This window comes from Strix uralensis, chromosome Z (assembly GCF_047716275.1).
Source record: "Strix uralensis isolate ZFMK-TIS-50842 chromosome Z, bStrUra1, whole genome shotgun sequence".
Lineage (NCBI taxonomy): Eukaryota > Metazoa > Chordata > Aves > Strigiformes > Strigidae > Strix > Strix uralensis.
The window spans coordinates 7,177,824-7,200,445 of NC_134012.1; the positions used below are offsets into that span (position 1 = coordinate 7,177,824).

Consider the following 22,622-nt stretch of genomic DNA (forward strand, 5'->3'; position numbering starts at 1 on the left):
TTCCTACCCTGATTAAAAAATGGTAAATTAAGAAAAAAAAATCAATACTGGCATTTGACAAATGTGCCCTGAAAGGGTTCATTTTATAATCCCAGGAATTCCTGGACAAAAAGATACTGGGAAGAGAGATTTCACAAGACTTTTGTGTTTGAAATACTGTAACCAGCAAATGGGATGGCATATATTCCTACCTCCTCCTTACAGTTTATCAAGAAGGCAGTATGAGTGATAGCTATAACAGTCAGAGACAGACAATTACCACAAGGTAATGAATGGAAAGCAAATTTCTGCTGCAGCAGAGCAACAGAACACTAATTTAACTATATCAAATATAAGGAGGCAATGACGTGTCCACAGAAGTGTGATTCAACCCTCATTTTGAGTTCAGGCCAAAGGAAGACTTTCTTTGTTCCTCATCTCTCCCTGTAGAGGCAGATGTCTGTGCTCTCCTCCTCCAGTCAAAGCATCTTATATTACCTATCATTTGAAATAACATTTGTTGGACTAAGTACTCTGAATCACTGTTGAAACTGATTATCCAGTGTTCCCGCACAGACACAGTTGGACTGTCAATGTTCACGGTAATTCTCCTAAAGATAGACTCAATATAATGCTACAAACTTCGTACTACCTAAAAGTCAATTCTGTCACAAGTTTGCCCAAGTTATTTACAGATCTCTATAGGCAGCCTGTAGAGTTAGAGGTCTGAACAGGGATTGGCAACCACCAGAACAGTAACTGCTGGCATGACAAAGGCGGGCAACAGAAAACGCCAAAAGGACAGTGAAACTGTCTCCTGCAAGGCTAAAGTGTCCGCCTCATGACTGCAGCTAAACACTTAGATGAAACTGGTATTCAGAGTTTAGAAAATACTTTGATCACATCAGTGTCTCAGTTAACACCGGACTGAAACACCGAGTTCTATTCTGAGAGCACAGAAGAGTTACAAGCTTACGGAACCTGGAACCCACCACTTCTATGGGAGCCATAGCTCCCACCCTGCAGGGGGATTTTGGGTGGCCTCTCTCCTTATTCTTGAATCAGGCTGCTATGCAGTCAGAAATACAATATACAAAAAGAGAAGCCAAAAAGGCACTCCAGCTGACTTTCAACTTCAAGGGCTCTCAGCTGGTTTTGTTAGCCTTGGAGACTGTATACAGCTTCACATACAAGTCTGATTATATGGAGTAAATTCATCTCCTTGGATGAGTTCACTTTCTTCTATGAACGTCAGACTGCCTTAAAAACGTTAAGAACTGCCTGGCTGGATTGGTCCAGTGGTCCACCTAGCAATGCACCCACCCTGTCTCCAACAGCGGCAGTTGGAAAGGCTATTTTAGGAGAACATGAGTCTGGCCTCTTTCTGTGGTTCACTCCCCTTGTACTGTTCCAGCACGTCTGCTGTATTAAGGATGATGGGAGGGCACATTCCTGCCTGGTAATTTTGCATCCATTTATGGACAAGTGGTCTCATGAATTTGTCTAAACGCTTTTGAACTGCTGATACCATCTGCTTCCACAACTTGAGAGCACAGGTGCTTAAGTACAAATTGCTTTCGGTTAATGTGGATACCTAACTTCCACTTAAATAGCATTTATAATGCTTTTTTATTAAAAAAAAAAAAAAAAAAAAAAAGCCAAAGGGCTTGACCAAAAGCCCTTGCTACAGAAAACAAAAAGGGAAATTGTTATAAAGTTTTCAGTGCCTTGTGACCATATCAGTTGCCTTTCAAACAGAGCTAAATGTGTCATACGATATCCACTTCTTTCATATTGTGCAATCAATGTTGTTCTGTATTTTATAATTTTTCACAAAAACATTCAATAAGGGGGAATGTTCAGTAACCAGCTTCATTGCAGTAGTGGATTGTTAGAGGTCATGGCAGGGGGAAGACAGAAGAGCAACCCACCTCAAAATCTCTGCTTGGGAAGCTCTGTGGAAGCAAAGCCACTGCTAGATAAATTATCTGTAAATGCAATGTGTATCAGGGAAACAGCTCTACAGAAGTAGAAAAGAATCAAGAGAAACAATACTATTACATTGTAATTCATTCAGTTAATTACTATCTGTGTGGAAAATATTATTGAATCTTCATTTCAGAATAACTGATCAACTCAAGTAACAATAGTACCAGGACTTAAAAGTCTATCCGAAATTGTGCCCCAGAAAATGCCAAGGATCCTCCTACTGCTTTTTATCTCTACGTGTAAATTATCCATTAAACCTGTGTATTTATTCTACATCATTTGGTATTAGTCTACTATTTGGTCTTTTCCTCCTATGAAATTAGTTGGGATTGGGTTTATGTCCAAAAAATCTTACTGGAAAAAGCATGATTAAACTGTAGGGCAGCTATACATTATTAACTCATGCTCGGTTTTAAAGTAAAACCTACTCACTAGCTTGTACAGCACTACCGCTTGGTTTAAACCACAGAAGTTCAATACACCACAGAAAATTTTAGCTGGAAATAAATATCCACCCAGCTTTCCCATTCTTAGATTTTTTCCCTGTGTAACAGCTTTCCAATATATACTGGTAAGACTCCCTTTCCTCAGGAAGTTGTACTAATAATTTTCCAAAAATATTAGCAGGGGATCCATAGCAACTGTTGATATGACTCAAAATGATTTAGGAGTGATCTTAGCAACCTTCTGTTAAGATATACTGTATACAGCCTCCCCCACTTAGCAAAATCCCACAATATGGCAAGAAAGATTTGTATGTCTAAGAATAGCTACCTACACACATTTTTCAAGATGACTGAGCCATAATGATTTAAATCCTCCCTACCACAGTTTCAGCAAGATGTGCCTCTACAACACTGTATCAATGTGTTCTGTTCAGAGTTTTGAATCTTTCTCCCTTTTTAAATCACACCATTAACATCCCTGACATTTTAGAAATAATGTTTATTGATTTTTCTGTTAACACTGTTATAAATTAAGTGATGTAATGGACAGGATTATTGAAGTACTATAACGAATACATCTTCCAGATTCTTAACTACATATTGAAAAAGAGCAGACTCTGGATTAATACAGAAATAGTGCAGTTCTGTGCTGTTATTTAGGTAGTTTAGGTTTGCTTGACTACTTTTTATATGACAGAATGGACATATAACAGAGATTATATTACAACTACCTGCTAAGTATCAAATGACAGAAGAAAAACACCTCATTCAGATGAAATTGAGAAATAAATGTTGAGGGAAAAAAAAAAGACACAGAATTTCTTATCACTTACTATTCTGAAACTTAAGATCAGTACTTTGTGGGACAGTGTTGCTAATTCATCACTTTTAGCAGAAGAAGTGCTATTAGTAAATGGGAACGGCTTTGATCTTGTAGAGGAGGACTCAAAAAACAGTTGAAGACTCTGCACCTGAAGGTGCATGAACAGTGCAGAAGGAAACCCGCAGAATCACCTTCAGTCCTTACTTGACCAGCATTGGTACCAACAGTCCACACCTTATTTTACGAGTTATACAGGGTGACCCTTTAAGCTAAGACTTGAAGCACTGTGGATCATCTTTTAATAGACCACCACATAAAAAACAAGCACTTAGGAATTTATGCAAGGTTATAGAACAGCAGAAACACACCAAAGGAAAAAGAAATTTTGAAGAAAGGTGTATTTGCAGAGATCGCTATTCCTAAGTTAGACCATTAGGTTTATCTTTTCTGCAGTACCATGAAGGAGAGGCACATGAAAAAGAAGTTTTATGAGAAGACAGAGTGACAGAATAACACAGTCAATACGACAACAGGAAACTTCTCATTCTTAAAAATCCTGAAGGTTTTTGCACTATTCTGGAAGCAGAATTTCAGACTGGCAGAAGATCTGAGTTCGCATAATCTTGAGGCTTAGATTTGCACTGTCCTCACAAACTGCTACATTTACAGTTGGTATGAGAATGCTCTGAATATTTTTCTGGAGAGACAGAAAAGCACTAAACAAGCAAAACACTGATTTATTGTTGGCAAACCCAAAACTAAGGTATCACACATGAAACGTGTTCACTCCTGTGGCTGGGGGAGGATCCCCTGCACGCACAGCTCTAAGTCACATTTTGGCAACAGAAGTAACTGCATCTGAACAGTTTTGGTTAAAAAGGGCAAGAGGGGGAGGGACGTATGGCCACATGTGCTCTGTAACTTCCATAATCCTTCAGAGTCCTGACTCACAGATTAATTCTTTAGACTATTTCTGCAGGACCTTCAAGACACCAAGCTTTCATTCTTGTTTTATGAGGCAGTTTTTCAACTGTTGAGTCTCCTACAATAATGCAATTCGACTTCTATCCTTGGATGTTTGATTTTACATTCCATCATCACTAAGCATTGATTAAGCCTTAGCCCCTATACTTGATTGTGTTTATGACTTTGTTTTCTCAGGGGGAGGTCAGGCTTTATGACAACATCACATGGTTAAAAACAGAGTTTCTGGTGATACTTCGTACTGACTGTGATCAGGTACATTCATCAGGTTTTAAAAGTCTCTCGTTAGTTTGCTTCTATACTGGAAAAAAATAGCTAAGGCATGGACTCGCATAAGTGACAAGAATCAATAACGGACTTGGGCATATCTGTTCAAAGGGCTTGTACCTAAACCTTGCAGAATTATGACTCAGCTTCATTGTAGCCTTAGAAATGCATGTTTCTTAAGAGTGTTGACTCTCCCCACAGATCAAAAAAACCATGTCTGTCGCTGGGCATGTCCGTAAACAACTGCATCTTGAAAAGATGATCAGTTCGGCCTGTACCCCAGTATGAGTCCCAGAGTATGTCTGTGACAGCAGTGCAGATAGCCTGTAGGCATTCACCCAGCATGCCTACCAAAGCAGGTCTTGCACAAAACACATGAAAAAGAAGCACATGTAGGCAGTTATACTCTCCTTTACTACACAAGCAAGTAGAGAACTCACCAGAGACAGAAGAGACCTAGATTCAAATTTCTTTTCTGCTTGATTTAGAGTAAATCTCTTAACTTCCTACCACTGACCTACATGGTATTCTGAGGTGGGAATGCTTTACTTTCCCCTGTTGAAGTTGTTCTACTTTGTATACATTTTTATTAATACCCATCAGGGCAAAGAAAGCATGAAAAATGACTAGTGCCTTCACCCATTTTCCAAGCCAGTAAATACTCTACTACTTTTAAACAACTTTCACAAGGTGCCTGGGAAATAAATGGGTCTTTGTTCAACTTCTAATAGGTGACTGTATACATCACCAATCCAGTACCAGTTCACACTCTCCGGAGAAACCAATGACTCAATCCGGTGTGAAGACTACACTATTGTTTTGGTCCTTGATGCAGGTACTTCACAATAGGTTTGGACCACCCAAACACACCAGGATGAAAATCCATGCACTTCCAATGCCTATCCCATACCCATTCTAACAAAAAAGGGCTTCAGTCTTGAATACTGTCATCTTAGACTGTCAGTTATCTTAGAGCTGGAAAAATGTAAACATGGATCACCAATACAGCTGAGCATCTGTGCTCAGTTTTTTTATTTATATTTTTAAATAGTTCAATTATTATTTGAAAGTTGGGCCACTAGACATACATTAAAACTTTCAAAATGGCTTTCTTGCTGTATGTAATAATGCATATAGCTTATGTGGAATAGTATCTGGTGAAGTCACTAAGCTCTTAAATCTTCATGATTATCATACCATGATTTTGAAAGGCAGGTTTCTAAAAATTAGAGGACAAAATCTGATATTTTCAGGTACTTATGGCCTCTGTATTTCCAACTTCTACAGCAAGGACCTAATACCACATAGTCTAAAGACAGAAATTCTGGCTATAACCATATAGTCACCTTCTGCTGCTTCATATCTCCCATTCATCTTGGGAGAGATTTCTACAATTATAAAAGGTAAAATGTAGCCTATACAGCTTACCTAAACTTTAGTTATCCTTGTTTTTTAAATTCCTGGTTGTTAAATCACACGCTACCATGTGGTAAAATATGTTTACCTTTATAATCAGGAAGATTTCTCCCCCTTTGTTTCATTTCTATTCTCTACTCTCTGTTCTTTGTTTTTGAATCTTTTTCCTGTTCTTGTGGTTTATTCATTTCAAATTGTCTCATCATTTAGCATTTGATCATGGCAGTTTTGGACTGCTGCCAACTTAACTATGCCTCTGGTATATTATACATGGATATTAATGTGGTGGATCTGCTGTTCAATTACACAAAGAAGGACCAATATGTTTGAGCTGTTTCACACAATGCCACTATGTATTTACTTAAAACTGTACTGGACTTCTCTGCTGAATATCACACTGCATGTGAGAGAAATATGTGTCTCTCTTGCTGCCATCCATTACCACGGTGACTTACCTCATCATTCTTTTGTCTAGACTTTTCTTTCCATTTACTGTAACTTTCTTTTAGCTGGATACATTTGCCTGAGTTTTTGGAGAATGTGTCTTGGTTTTGATTTCCACTATTAACTGAAATCTCTCCAGGAATCTTAAGTTATATTTTTACATTCATCCTATTTGCAACTTCTCTCAGTCTGACATATTTGTCTTTTTCTCCCCCCGCCTCTTCCAAACATCTAGATCTCTTATTTGCTCTTACAGCTGATATATAACTAGCTTAATAAGTACTTTTAAAAAGCAATGCAGTCAGGAGAAACACCAGGGCTGGCAGCCTGAAGAGCCCAGAAGGTTACCCAGCATGGTGGTATGGGGGATGTAAGGCCGGGACTCCATCCTAAATCAAGCTGAATGGGAAAATCCAACTGAGGGACAGCGAGGAAAGCTCTGTCTGCTGTTCAGGAAAGGCTACAAAGACTTGGAAGGGAGCTTCTTGTGAAGAGTACATTTCTAGTATCCATTAATTCAAAAAGGTAAAGAGACATTCTTCTGTGTACAACGTGTAGAGGGAAATAACTAATACAGGATATCCTCAAAAGCACCCACCAAGTTACAAGTAAACTATTCAGGAGACAGGCATGCAATGTCTGCAATTCCATTTCTGACTCTGTAAAAAGAAGCTAAAATCACAGTTGGCAATGGTTCTGAAATGCAACAGTAATCCATAAATACTCCTTAATTTTCCTGTCATTGCAGAATTAAGCTGCTTCCAGCTCACACAGATCTTACCAGGTGTGCTAAATTGATGTCATTATAAGCCATCAGGAAATACCCACAGAGACCTGTAGCAACATTTAGAAGTTTTGTTAAACAGCTGTGTGTTATAATTGATTTGTATTATTTAAAACAGCTAAAGCAAGTTATCGCCGGATGTAGAAAAGGGATGACTGAAGACTCCAGGGAGATTTAACTCAGAAGACAGCCAATCACAGGAACTTCATTCGAGCATTTTAAGATTATTACTAGAGGAAGTGCAATTAAATCATCACCATTTATCAATTATCATTATAAAATACTATGCAACCTTATCATGCTAATTTATTTATGAGAAGGTAACTAGTTGACTTCTGCTTTTTGCAATAAAAATAATCTAGTCAGTAAAAATATTTGAAGATGCTTCCTCTGAAAATGAGTGTGACTTTCCACAATAGCCAAAAGCAACTAAAAAAGTTCAAATTTTACCTAAAATTTGGTTTTGGAAATGTAATTGCCAAAAAGCTAAATTCTTTGGAGCTTAGGAAATGTCTCAGATCCTGATCATAGATGTATTTTACCATAGAGACTATAAGCCAAAATATAGCTGTATTAAAAATGTGCACAGGCATGGCACCCACATTTCATAAAATATATGGAATATAAGTCCCAAATGATTAGTGTAAAATCCTGGATCCAGGAGAAAAAAAGGCAGCATGACTTTCTTTTCCTAATCTGCCAATTATTGAATCATAATGAAAAATTAGCCCTAGTTAAAAGTTAAGTAACATTACGCATGGACAGTGGTAAGCTCAATTTTTCTTCTCAGTGGTGGATTGCTTGTAGAATTTAAATTTTGTATCTGTTTTGGAGCAAAATCCTAAACCTTTTCTCTCTGCTGTTCATGTGTACTGAGAGTTCAAGCCTGATTTGGTGAGTTTGCCCAATGACTTGCATTATATGATCTGTGTCCCTGTAGGCAAAGCCTAACCCACATAACAAAATGGGTCAGCACAAAATCAGAAAAGGAAAACTCTGTATTTCAATTCAGAACCCTGATTCATTTGAGAGGGAAAAATACTCTTTTTCTTGTAGACCTAATTCTTGCTTTGATCTGAGGCTTGCAGGTTAGTGCTTACAGTATGTTTTTATTATCTTTCATAATTCCTTTGAGAATACTCTGATTTCTACTGCTGATTTATATTTGGACTGGCATACGCATCTCTCAGTTTACAAGGGGAAGTGTTTGTTGCACCCATGGTTGCTGGCACTGAAAATATGGCAGTATTCACACTGCTAATTGTACTGATCCTTTCCTCTCCTCTGATTCAGCTCCAGAGATGTACGCTTCCACAAACCACGCATTCCTTTGTCTTCTTATCACTTGACTGAATGACCATAAGCAAATGCACCCTCACTGCCTGGTGCCTTTCTGCTTTCATCTAAAATTAAAACTGTAGACCTCTTAAAGCTGATCTCCTGGAGGCTCTCTCTTGCAGCCATGTGGGAAAGTACATTTCCAATCCAGGAATGCAGCTGGGGCTTTTGGACCAAGTTCAATACTGATGTAAAGCAGGCTAACCTCACTGAAGTCAGTGGAATTCAATGGCCTTGAGCCACAGGTACACACAGCAAAAAGGCATGCATACAAACGGCACAGGAAAAAAAAAGCAAAGTTATTCCAAATTATGTAGTGGGATTGCTGGAGGATCTTAACTTCTCTGGCTTTTGCTACCTGCCAGCAGTTCCGGTGTTGTGCTATCAGCCTGAGGTACAGTCTGTATTACTCCAGGATAAACAGTTTAACTTAGTTTGTAATCTCCTTATTTAATGGAAAGTCACCTTGATGTTACGTTCCATAGTATTTTCCTGCTATAACTTTGCGAATTTCTCCAAAATGTTTTTCCTTACATCTTAGTTTGTGCTTGTCACTGGACTCACACTGAACTGTCTCTGGAGAGGTGTCACAGAGACAACAGGTTCAGCACTCTATACATTTTACCACCCATAAACCCTGTTTCTGCAAGCCTTTGTGTGTATGTATCTCACACACTTCTCTAGTTATTAGCTGCAGGAGAGTTTTACTTTATTGTTCCTTAAGAGGCAAAAATAATCTCTGGGTGAGAGTGACCTGGTTTTCCTTTTGGCTTCCACACCTCTGGCTTTACACATTCCAAACATACTGTTTATGCTTTTTTCTCAGTAGCACTGCATTATTATTTATTACCTATACAGAGCTGTAGGTTCTTGAAGTGCTTTGCAGATGAATAGAAAGAGACTGTGCTTTCTACAGAGGAGCTTCAACGCAGCTTCAGGCCACAGTATAACATGAGCGTAGAAAAGGCACACCATCTCTGGAGTGCACATAGAAGATTCTCCTGTAGTTTTGCGGGTGGGAATATAAACTATTCACAAGCCAGAACAGCTCAGCTGGGAAATACCAGACATGTCAGCCCTAAAGGATACCTAGCATTGATCGCAGGGTTACTGGTCTCTGTCTACCAGGAATGCAAGAAGGTGGATGCAGCGAAGTCAAAGTTAATTGAATCCTCTGCCTCTCTATGCAGAAACAGTCATGATTGATTTAGCCACAAACCTGAAACTTCAGCCATAAATCATGAAACTTTAGTGAAAAATCTGAATACTTTTTTGCGCAGAAAATCAGTTATCTGCTACCATATTGCATGATTTTATTAAAACCTAAATTTCTCATCTTCATTCTGCAGTAGACAAGTCAGGTAATTAATACTTTGTGTAAAAGCATGTATTACGAGAATCTGCAAACTCAGAACTGGAATTCAGACATGAACAGCAAACATCAGAAAACCAACGCTTGTTAGGTTCTCAGGGAGCTTTTATAATATATAAAAAATAGTCTGTGGCTGCAAAAACATGAATGCTGCTTGTGTAATCATCACTGAGTACCAGCTACAAATAGGCATCCTGTAATTAAATTGTATTAGTCGAATTAAGGAAACACCTGTAGAACTCAGTTGAAGTTACATCCCTGTTGTGCTGGCTGCTGTGGTGAGAGACCTGTGTACCTGGAAACAGCTAAAAACAAAAAGTTAAGGAAGGAAGGGGGAGGAAGAAAGGACACATTAGTATCTTTGTCTGATGATAAAAAAATCACACCCAAAGAGTCTCTACTCTTTGTCCAAACTTGCACTGAAGGCCTGCAGCCAAGGGAATAAACCAGAGCAACCAAATTGCCTCTGAACCATATCTCTCTTCCTTGAACAAGTATGACTGTTTTCAAGAGAGCCATCATCACAAGCCTGGGAACGGTTGCTGAAATGATCTGGTGACTTTAAAACCACTTTAAATGAAAGTGATTTGAATAGCTCTAAAAGAAGGCAGTGATATCACAGTTTACTAATCTGTTTCCTCTTGTAAAACACGGCATTCATTAACCATCAGTTCTTAAGGACATAGTCAGCAATAACTTATTATTTGATTGAGAGACCAGTTTTTGCCCCTTCAATCCTAAAGATTGCAAGTCTATTTAAAATTGAAAATTACAGTCTTTTTTAGTAATTTGATTAATAGACAATCTGTGAAATGTTACCCTAATATATTTTACTTACATAAATAAGTCTACTTTTGTATTTACCCAAATCCATGATTACTCAGAAATTGCCTGAAGTTTTCAGGACTGGCTTTGGAAAAGTATTTTAAATGAAAGATATTGTCACATTAAGTCTTACATAGTGAACACCTATATATCCTTCAAAATCCAGGACTAAAACTACTGTTGGTAATGGGCTCAGCACAACCTCAGTTAGACTTTTATATATTTTACTTGTGTCCAGGAGGGGAATAAGGCCACTGAGGATTCAGGCATATATTGCATTCATCAATTTTGTAAAGGACCAGTGGTTTCTCACCTGCTGTGTAATAGTGTCCCAGGGCCCCTCCAGCAGACGAGCCTGGTAGCATGCATGAACATTTTTCCATATTTCATCCAGAGTTAAAGGTCTTCCATCTGTCGGGGGCAGGGGGGGGGAACAGCGACCCACAGTCAAAACTCTTAAGCATGTTGTATCTTTAATACAGAATAGCAAAACTAAATCTGAAAATATTGATTATCTGGAAGCAGATGGAAAAAATAACAGCAAAACGTGACTGAGCCCCTTCTGGCCCCATAACTCGAAAACAGTGTTGCTCAAATCCTGACTGAAGGGGCATATAACACTACCCTGAATTCCCTGTTCAGCACTCTCCTCTGTCACCTGAGAGTAACAACTTACTGTTCTGGTAAGGTGTGAAGTTAAACTAATTCTGTAAAACAATGCTTCGATGAGATAAATTTAAAACCACAAAACAATATCATGAACAGTTACCTCATGTAAATACATACAATCCATACTGAGAGAGTGGAAAAAATCTAAGGAATAAAATTCTGCAAACGTTTACTTCATTTTGGTAACGTACACGCCTATTTCTTCCTGAGCTGCATTTATATAGCTTTGTTGCATCAGGTTTTTAGTTGTGATGTTAGAATTATACCAAGATATTAGTATCAACCACTTAGAAAATAAGCATGTCAATTTTTCCTGAATATTTGTTTTTGGCAAACTGGAATAGAATATTTTGATATACTTTCAATAAGTAGCTTCATCTTGGCATTTATTCGGTGTCAGAAACCATCATCCTGTGATAAATAGTTTTATTCAACTGACATTTTCATGTCTGTAAAACGAACAAGATTTATTCACCCAATTAACATTTGAATGCCATGTTTAGATATAAGTTAAAACCAGCAGCCTACAGACTCTGTTTTGTCTTAATTTCTGCCCATATTTATAAAAAAGCACCAAGTTTTGAACTTACAGAAGCACCACATAGCAGAAGCACGTGGCAAATAAAGTATCTGAGGTGGTAACAGCGTATTAACTAGGCATACCATGCCACCTTTGTGACTGTGACAACTGTCAGACCATCATGCCAGAGTTGTGCTGGAGATGGTCTAACATTAATTTACTACGAAATTTGTTACAAGAGCATAAGTTAACTTTAGAAGGATGTATTTACACTCAGATCATCTGTGTGCGGGTAATATGAGATGCCATGCCTACTTGCAATTTTCTGTTTTCTATTCAACCTGCAAAGAGTATCCAGAGAAAGTCCAAATGTAAAATGTAGAACACACATTCTAATGCAAAATTTGACTTGCCACTCTAGATTTTTTCTGTACACCTTTCTTTGCATCTGAGAATTTTTCTCGTAACACTTGAGCAAGTTCAGATCATACATATGGAATGGATTACTCCGATTCTAACCGTTAATCTCATTTACAGAAACAATCAAAAATTATTGAAGCATTAATCATATTAGTTAAAATTGAGTTTTGTCTTCATCTCATGGATTTTATTACTTCATGTATGAGAAGCAGTATATCTTCCATCATATATTATATCTCCCATGATATCATATATCAGTTGATCAGAAGCTCAACATGAGCCAGCAACATGCTCACAGCCCAGAAAGCCAACCATGTCCTGGGCTGCATCAAGGGCCAGCAAGGCGAGGGAGGGGATTCTCCCCCTCTGCTCCGCTCTCGTGAGACCCCCCCCTGCAGTGCTGTGTCCAGCTCTGGGGGCACCAACATCAGAAGGACACGGACCTGCTCAAGCGGGGCCAGAGGAGGCCACAAAGATGCTCAGGGGGCTGGAGCACCTCTCCTGTGAGGACAGGCTGAGAGAGTTGGGGGTGTTCATCTGGAGAAGAGAAGGCTCTGGGGAGACCTTAGAGCGGCCTCCCAGGACTTAAAGGGGCTACAGGAATGATGGGGAGGGACTCTTGATCAGGGGGTGTAGGGATAGGATGAGGGGTAACAGTTTTAAACTGAAAGAGAGTGCAGATTTAGATTAGATATAATGAAGAAATTCTTCCCTGTGAGGGTGGTGAGACCCTGGCACAGGTTTCCCAGAGAAGCTGTGGCTGCCCCCTCCCTGGAAGGGTTCAAGGCCAGGTTGGACGGGGCTTTGGGCAACCTGGGCTAGTGGAAGGTGTCCCTGCCCATGGCAGAGGGTTGGAAGTGATGGTCTTTCATGTCCCGTCCAACCCAAACCATTTTATGGTTCTATGGTTCTATAACATTTCAATATAGAATTATTTTCATTTCAGAGAAAAATACAAATACATCACATTGGAGTGAGATCACAGAAAGTAAAATACTTCAATAGTTTATACAGAGTAATTGCAATATTTCACATAGGAACAAAAAATTGATCTGGGCATTCTGACTATGCACTTATATATTAAAATATGCTTGGATTTAAATTTCCCTACATTTTTAATTTTCTGCACTACTTTAATATATTTCACTAAACTTTAAATGAGTTTGAATTAAGTGTGGTCTTTAAACTAAGCTTTCATACATGTTCCCAAGTACTGTGTTCTTGTAAATTCTTATTTAACTGACTAGCTTTGTTTTCTAGAAGATGGGAGGCCAGATGCAGCAAGAAAGAACAAGCTACCAATACTTAAAATGGATGTGAGGTTCAACTACATAGCTATGAAATGAAAGATCCTTGCAAAAGGAGACAGGGTGGATGGGCAGTTTCCCCATCCTCTTTTGTGGGATGAAGACCTGAAAGTCTGTCATTTTCCCTCTCAATTAGAAAACAATAACAACAACAACAAACCAAGTACACTAAGATCTTAAAATGACTGCTAGAAGGACTGTTTGTTAGAGAGCATCTGGGGAAGAAGAAGAGGAGTTTGGAGTTTTTGCATCCTGTTTTGGTTTTATTACTGTTTCAGTGTCAGAAGGTAAGTGTGGATGATAAAACCAGTTTGTGGTGGGTTGACTTTGGCTGGACACCAGGTGCCTACCCAAGCTGCTCTATCACTCCCCTCCTCAGCTGGACGGGGGAAAGAGAATATAATGAATGACTCGTGGGTTGAGATAAGGACAATTTAATGAAGCAAAAGCAAAGGTCATGCACAAAAGCAAAGGAAAACAGAAGATTTTACTCTCTACTTCCCATCAGCAGGTGATATCCAGCCACTTCCCAGGAAGCAGGGCTTCAGTACGCATAGCGGTTGCTCTGGAAGACAAATGTCATAATAACCAACGTCCCCCCTGCTTCTCCCTTCTCTTAGCTTTTACTGCTGAGCAGAGGTCATATGGCATGGAATATCCCTTTTGGATCTTGCCCACCCCCAGCCAACTGGTGAGGAGGCAATGTTGGAGAGGCAGCCTTGGCGCTGTGCGAGCACTGCTCAGCAGCGGCCAACATGCTGGCGTGTCATCAGCACCCTTCCAGCTACCCATGCAAAGCACAGCACTAGGAGGGCTGCTACGGGAAAATTAACTCCATCTCAGACAGACCAAATACACCATTTCAGGCAGTCTGGCTGGAGGTGTGTTTTGTCCTTTAAAACTCCTTGGTTTGTGTGAATTTGGTCATCTGCTTAGGATAATGTAAGTGAATCCATTTTATTCGCAAGCTCCCAGATTTGCACAAAACACACATCTGTATTTGCCGGGCACTTCTAGACCCCTTTTTCCAGGGCTGCCAGCATTCACATGTTAAGGAGCCTTGTTACACGTTCTTGCAACCCACTGAGACCTCAAATATCCAGCTGGGCTGACAGAGAAGTCTGTAATTGTTGCTGCTAGCAACAAGAGGCCACTGTGGCACCTGCTGAGCCAAGCAGCTTCTCTGCTTCTTGTCTCATTCTTTCCTGTGATGGAGCTGAACTCACAATGTTCAGCCAGAAAATGAAGGCAACAGCAGCATCATGCCAAGAGAAGTGGCAGGAGAGGAAGGTAGAGGCTTCAAATTCACCCAGCAATACATTTACTCATCATCCACCCACGATGACACAGCTGTTGGGATGCTTGCAGCTTGGCCCAAATCTTATCCCAAGTCTAGCTGGGAGCGGGTGTGCAGACAGAAGCAAAAGTTTATGGTTATATGTTATTTGTATAATTCAGATCATTAAATAATTACAGATAGTGGAAGGAAATGTACAGCACACAGCAATAGCTGCTGGTGGGTCATGCCAGATTTACTGTACCTTTGTCTGAAGCTCCATGCCCCTAATGCCAGAAATCTGGCAGACAACACATCATCAGTTCATCCGTACTAACCCAGGCTCTGCGAAATGCAGACTCTGATACGATAAACTTGACATCTACCCAGCAAGAAAGGCCAGTGGACCCTGAGAAGTGACCAAGATTTTTGTTAAGAGAAAGGAGATAAAGGATGAGAGTCAAGAACTCCTAAGTATGGGTTCTGTCTCTGCCATTAATTAACTATGGGCTCGAATCAACCAGTTCATCTGCCTTTAACAGTCAGGGAAGAACAACTACAGCCTTTCTATCACAAACTCAGATTTTTACTATTTAAACTGTCTCGACTATAACAAACTTTTCTGAGAAAAGCTTATTGATGGTCCACTTGGGGTTAACTCATTTATGTCACCACAAATAAATAGCTGAAAAGCAGATGGTTGAGTGCCCCCTCACAGCAGCAAGGTGTGGCATTAAGGCTACATATGAGTTGCAGCTCCCAGCTGACTTGGCACCGTAATTTCTGCAAAGAGCCTAAATTCTTTAGGCATACAAATTTCACATACATTTTCAGAGAAAATTTTCAGGCTTCCCAAGTTGCTGTATTCTGTTTTCTTGATGTTTACTGAGGGCTTTTAATAATTTCTTGGATTTCCAATTAAAGATGAAATGGTGCACAAATTGTTTTGAGGCTTTATTCTGGTACACTTTCCAAATAAACACTCTTAAGAAACCATTGCCATATAAGAGAAAAGCAGATTAGGAGAATATCTGATTATACAATTTTATTTATGTTCAAAGCCATAATAAAACCAGTTTGTATGGGGCATGGTCTTAAGAGGAGCTGTCTTTCTGAGAAAGGACATAGTGGTTACATGCTTTAGAGCGCAGGGATTACGTCTGTATTCTGGAAAGTACAACAGTCAGGCCCAGTATGGCTATGAATAGAGAAAGTCATGCCTTCAGGGTTGGAGGAAGTTACACTATCTTACAAGCTCCCCCTCTCTAACCACTAACACATTTTTGATTGGCAGGGATCTATCTATACATCAGAGAGCTAGACATATTTTGAGTAGGTCAACTTGCAAATCCCATTCCTTCTCTTTTCTAGAGGAGTTAGGCTACAGTCCTTACTGACTCCCATTAGTTCTGCTCTTTCTTGTCAGTGCTTAGCCAGCATTCATGATTCTTTCTCTACCTTTGCAGGAAAAATACAAAAGAAGTGTGAGACAAGCCATTATTTTCTTAACATGCAGGGTGATTCCTGAATGGTGCCTGTGTCCACCTGTGATTGTGTTGTTGCTACCTCACTGTGGTGCAAGAGGTTTTTGAATGTATGGCTTCAGATGATGACAGTTCAGGAAAAGACCAAAGTTCCTTGACATCTTAAAGACTAAGAAAAGGGGAAAATACTCTGCTGATTAAAGAAAGCTTACTGGACCTAGCCCAGCCCATCTGGCTGATGCCAGCACTGAAGGGGAAGGCTAATTGCCTATACCATCTGTCTCTAAGAGGGCTAATTGCTGACATCAGATATCAGCAGGGGTTCATGCATTTCTTCAACTACCTATGTGGTAATCTCAGAAGCCAGAGAAAGAAAGAAGGGCTCTTATTTCTGAAAGGTATGGCATGTGTAAAACTGATTTTGGAGAAATGACACCTAGCTCTCTGAGACTCTGAGGTACTGAGGACCACTGTCTTGAGCTCCTCCTGACATAGAGTGGGGACTTCAGTAGGTCTGAATTTAGGAATATATGCCACGTGGGAAGTATCATGAGGTAGTGAAAATGTTTCTTACATATATATATGTAACCTAAAAATATCTTCTGGTATCCTATAATGTTCTCAAACATCTTTCCAGACAGAGTCATCACACTTAATCATTATTTTCAGCTGAAGCATTTGTCCTTGCACAGAATAAAATCTTCTCTGTAAACCTATCCCCAGAGACTACCAAAAACTTTAGATGTCTCTCAGAATGTTTTAGTTCTGCTGTAATTAGAATTTCAAACCCTTACCTTGCACTACCTTTCAAACTTCATCTCACCAAAAAAAGAGGTCTAAAGGTGAATTCCAGAAAATTATTTCATCCAATTTAGACAGCAGCAAGGATACGAATACAATGCAACTTTTGCCCTTCTGCAGGAAGAACTGCTCTGTAATGTTTGAGCACAATTGCTAGCAGAGAGGAGTGAAAACTGGATGCCCTCACTGACACAAGCTCCTGAAGATGCCAACCACACTGAACATGACAGGAAATCTCCCCAGCAACTCTATGGGAAGCCTTTTTCCTAGGAGGGACTGTGAGAGACCAAGCCAATGAACCTGGACTCACATACCATGGGAGAAAGGCAGGATTTAACTATTCTAGAAAAGTTTTTAAGGAGTCTATTTGAAGAGCGCAGATTTGGACAGGCTGGCACCAGTTGCTATTATAACAGACAAAGTGAGGAAGTGAATATTGCAAAACAAGCAAAACTACTTAGTCAGGTCGAACAGAAGAATTATTATTTCCTAGGCAGGCCTCGAGGTGTAATGGCCACTTAACATACTGCTACAGAGGAAGCAGTTTTGAATGCAAACTCTGTGCCCTGCTGCTGGGCAAGGCAAGACAGGGCAGAGCTGTGGAAACACTGGAAGGATTACAGCTCTCCTTCACCTCCTGCAACAAGATCTAATTAACATGAGGATCAGTATGGACAGGATTCAAGGGAAACCATGAACAGCTCACTAGGCACTTGTGAGGAACCAATTCTGTTACTTAATCTACAAATAATGGTAGGAATTCAGACTGGGAAATTGATGTAGGTCTCAGAAGATTCTTTCCTGATTATTTCAGATGAGGAATGCAGTGAACAATACTAGTTGTCTGAGAAATAAGGTGAGGAGCCTATCACATGAAGACTATTACCTCAAAGGAAAAAAATCTCAGGGCATTACCTAGAGTTTTCCTCATACCAGGTTCAGGACAAGACAAAAGATACTTTGCTCAGATATCTCAAGTGATTGTGAGTGACTGTCATCTGCACATTCCTGGAAACTCCATGTTGGGATCTTCAGAGAGCGCAGCATAGGTTTGCAGGGATGACAGAATTTTTCATTTTCAAAAGTAAGCTATCCATAATTAAAATCAGAGAATACTAGCTATAGGAAAAGTACTTACTGCCAGCATTTTGTATCATTCTCTCTTCAAGAGTCAGAGAATGTTAGATGTTAAAAGAGAATGTTAAATGCTGAAGAGAACCCAGGTGACTTTAAGAATTATTTTTAAAAAGTCCTTGTTTTCCATTGTGAAAGGTTCCCAATAAGTGTTTTAAAACATAATTGTACTTGTAGGAACAATTACAGTTTTGTACTGCAAGGGGAGCTGTTGGCACGTAATACTACAATTGTGCATTAGATCATCCACTAGCTTCTGTAATATCCACTTCCAGCTATAAGGAGTCATGTTTCAACACCTCCGATTCCCTGATGCTGACAAGCTAAACAACTTGTTTTGTCTCTGGGAGCTCTTCTCTGGTGATTAACTGCTTATGGTGAATACTAATTATATGAAAGTATAGTACAGTAGAAATAGTGTCCTATTTCCTCTACCTGCAGAGTCTCCATCCTCTTCTGTAGAGACAGTGCACTATTAATTCAGCTAAAACCAAGAAGATGACATTTTTCAGGACCACAAATAGGTTAATCTGTCTCTTACAGCAAAACTTTCTTTATCTTCCTGTCTGCATAATAAGTTTAAAGGCAAAACACTGCACATTTGTAAATGCCTGTAATAATTCTAGGAATAAATTTGCATCAGGATGTGTGCAAATGAGTTCTGTTGGTGGTAAAGACAGAGCAATGTCCCCAATTCCCCACGTCCCAGTTTGAAAATTTACCCCAAATTATCCATTCCTGAAACTGCACCTCAGACTAAGATCTTTCCACCAGGGAGTCTATGAGAATTTGTTCTTCAATTTTAAATCTAAAGTGTCTTTTAAAATGCTAACACTGCAAAATTAGAAACCATTAAACAATATAAAGCAGAGAGTGATTAAATCTACCGAACACATTCAAAGCAGCTTAAGCTACTTTTTAATTAAAAAGGAAAAGATATCACTGGCAACATTCAGACATCTTTATCTAGATAAAGTTAAGAGATTATTCAAAACACAAAAGATGCTGATGCTACCATGCAGGAGACTGAATGAAATGACTTGAAGATTTCAATCCCTCCACCCTAGGTACACAGTCTTTGGGCAGAGAGGGACAGAGCACAGCCAGTGCTGCAGTGTGATCACTCTATGGTTGCTGATTAAATAAGTGACACTAACAGCGGCCTTGGAGGGAGGCTGTGTGTTCCTCCTTCCTTCCTGACAGGATGGTGAGTGAAATCACAGTGGCTATAGCAATTGAATAATGGGTAACAAGATGTACATATCAGGGAGCAAAGAAGGATCAGTTAGTGTTTCAAGAGCCAGTTTTAATAGACAGAAAAGAGCAATATCTTACTGGTATTTTTAAGCAGCAAATTTAAATAGAAAATTAAATAGAAAACAGCATACACTTTTAAAGGTACATTTAGACCCCAGTCCTGTGGCTCAAATTCAGGCTCCAAAGAAATAGACACAGTTCTGCTGAAGCACTGTAATTATGTCCACTTATTTTGTAGCCAAATTCAAACCTGTAGAAACATGAAAAAGGACCAGCAGTTTTAGTCAACCACAGGCAAGATGCCAGGAGCCAAAGATCAGCCTCCTTCAGGCTGAGATGATATCATCTACTCCAAGGTTCTGAAGCCCAGTGCCAGGAGTATCACAAAATTTACTGGTGAACAGCCTCACTCTTACTTTCTTATTACATATGAGCATTACTCCGTTCCTCAATTTAACTCTGTGATTTTAACATTTATTGCATCCAACATATTTTTATTCTTCCCTTTGTCTAATAAAAGGTTGGTCTTACCTAAAAAGCATGCTCTAAAATAAAGCACAGGTACTTGGTAGCTGCTGGAGTACAAGACATGATATTCATAGCGAATCACTTCTTCTGTTGCACAAACTCCAGCTACTTGAGAATCATCCAAAGACTCCTAAAACAACAAACATGAACACAGTAATACATCAACTTTTGTATTTGTGTTGAGGGAAAAGTAATTACTACTACTGTAATAAATTCAATAAATATACAGAACAGAAATAATGGCAATCACCCCTTTCACAACACTACTCATTTAAATTCCCAAAGGAATTTTTCAATACTAGCAAGAAAATCACAGAAGTCCAAAACCTACAAAGGCCTCTTAAAGACTTACTGTGAACTATGTGTAAGCATTTGCAGACTTGAGGTCTTTCTAAGTGCAGGCTGCTTTTCTAAGCAAAAGACGAAAGCTCTCTAAAATCTTTATGGCACAATAACTGGTACAATAAGGTGACTACAGAAGCATCTCTCCCCATTACCTTTAGTACAGACCATTTTAAAAGTGTATCCTTAAATAATCTGATTTTGCTTGCCAAAAGACAAACCAAATGTATCCACCAAAAATTCTGTTCTACTTTCTTTAAAGGCTTTTTGCCAGAGGTTATTTTTGCTAATAATACTTCTAAAACGGAAATAGTTTCTTCCCGTTAATGTATATTTCAGGTATAAAGTAAGTAAAGTTTATTGTAGATCTGAAATAAATCCGAAGAGATGGAAGATATATGCCCCAGCTGCAGCATAAATTTCCTAACATTTCAAATTGATATTCAAACAGAGCTAAGTACCCAGTAGTTTTGCCTTTTCAAAAAATTGTGGATACTCAACATCTCTGAAAATGGAACCATTACATTAATAATGCCATTAAATGCAGGAACAAACTTTCCAAGAAGACACTATGGGTGTGGACTTGTTCAGTTTTCAACCCCCTAAATTTACATACATGAACTAAGCAACCATAATGCCCCACAGGTTGGGTGTGCATTTCACAAGCTGACTATTGCCAAGGAACCGTGAATATTGGCTTACTGTCTCTGTCCAAGCAAAATAAAAAAGATTGAACAGAAAAGAAGAACCAGCATCCTTTGAACACTACGCTGGTTTAACACACAAGAAATTTAAAGCTATTTTGCCTTTTTATCTCACATACTTAACTCAGCGATGAATGACTCTATGAAGAGATATAAGAACTGATAAACTGTAACAGCAATGACACACAAAATACTTTCTTTTTTTTTTTTTTTTGATAGCCCACATAAAAGTGATTTCCCCCAAACTTAGTGTATTAGGCAACAAGATGCTGCTGAGGCACATGGATAGAAGATCATGAATGGAGAGCACAGACCTTGGGAAGCTGCAGACCAAGGTACTGTAAATACATTTTTGGACATTAAATGAGAAAATTATAGATGCTCACAGAACAGAAGGTTTCTGGGAAATTCTGGACAGCTGCAGGAATGGTTTAATTTAGTTCATCAGGAAACAGATATCTACAGCACTGAAAGGGAACATTAAAGAAAGAGCTCTCTGTGTTAACCTAGTTTTAAAAACTGTATGTGAAGGGATACTAAAGACCACATGCCAGAAGGGGCAATGATGACTACTGTATCTGACCTCACAGGCCAGGCAGAGTTAGGTATGTCACGCCCAGTTCCCATGTAAACGTGTAACAGACTAAGAAGGCAAATTCTCTTCCACCTCACACAGGTCATACCCTCTGATCAGATGTGAAATCAGATGTGAAAACAGATTAAAAAAAAATATCTCCAGGAAAACAGAAATTTCTTCTCCATAGTAAGCTGAACTTTCTTTAAAATTGATCCATTCTCAATGCTTTAGTGAGAATAGTAAAAGAAAGAACAGCAGCAGCTTGTGGTAAAAAAACCAAAAAACTACAGACTGGCTTTCAAGTTTGTAGGGGTGGGAAGGAGTCCATATTCAGAACTGAACCTACATTAAAATTTACAGAACCCTTTCGGATCAACCTCCTGGAATCAAAATCACACTGCTTTACAGACATTAATGTTTCATCAGATATTATGGCCTTGCCTATTGCTTAGTCACTAGCTTACCTTACCATAAAAAGATACTTCCAGAAATGGCAAGACTATCTGTTTGTGTATTAAATACTATTGTTCTAAAAAAAAGATGTATGTATACACATACTTCTCTCTCCTGCCTTCTGTATATAAGGGTAAAATGACTAAATACTCTCACATAAATACTGATATCTAATATGTGACTATTTTAGACTGAATGATAAGAAGCCATATTCTTTATTACCTCTAAATATTTAGGAAAAGCAGCAAGTTAATACTCACTCAAAAATTAAACACTCAAACCTGTATACCTTTAGGGAAAAGATGCTTTATAAAAACTACTTACTATATCAGAAAGTCATAAATTAACCTAAAACAACATCATTAAGAATTCAACTTACTGGGTTAGCACAGATTTCAGCTGGTAAGCAACTTCTATCTTCATTTGCTGGAGTAGCAAAAGGAAAGTAATGGAGAGACTTTCTAATTTCATTGTTCCCTGAGA

The 22,622-nt window shown here is 39.0% G+C and overlaps 1 protein-coding gene across 4 annotated transcripts in view; it reads right to left on the bottom strand.

Annotated features, from left to right (window-relative positions):
- ATG10 (autophagy related 10) overlaps positions 1-22,622 on the bottom strand; it is an 89,260-nt gene that overhangs the window by 17,311 nt on the left and 49,327 nt on the right. For all 4 annotated transcript variants that reach the window (XR_012626998.1, XR_012626999.1, XM_074855400.1 and 1 more), the window contains 2 exons: positions 20,067-20,193; positions 10,981-11,078 (listed from right to left, as the gene is read on the bottom strand). Coding sequence is in view for 2 of the 4 variants with exons in the window: in XM_074855400.1 (XP_074711501.1) it covers positions 10,981-11,078; positions 20,067-20,193 (225 nt within the window). In the remaining 2 variants the exon portion in view is untranslated. The remainder of the gene's footprint in view (positions 1-10,980; positions 11,079-20,066; positions 20,194-22,622) is intronic.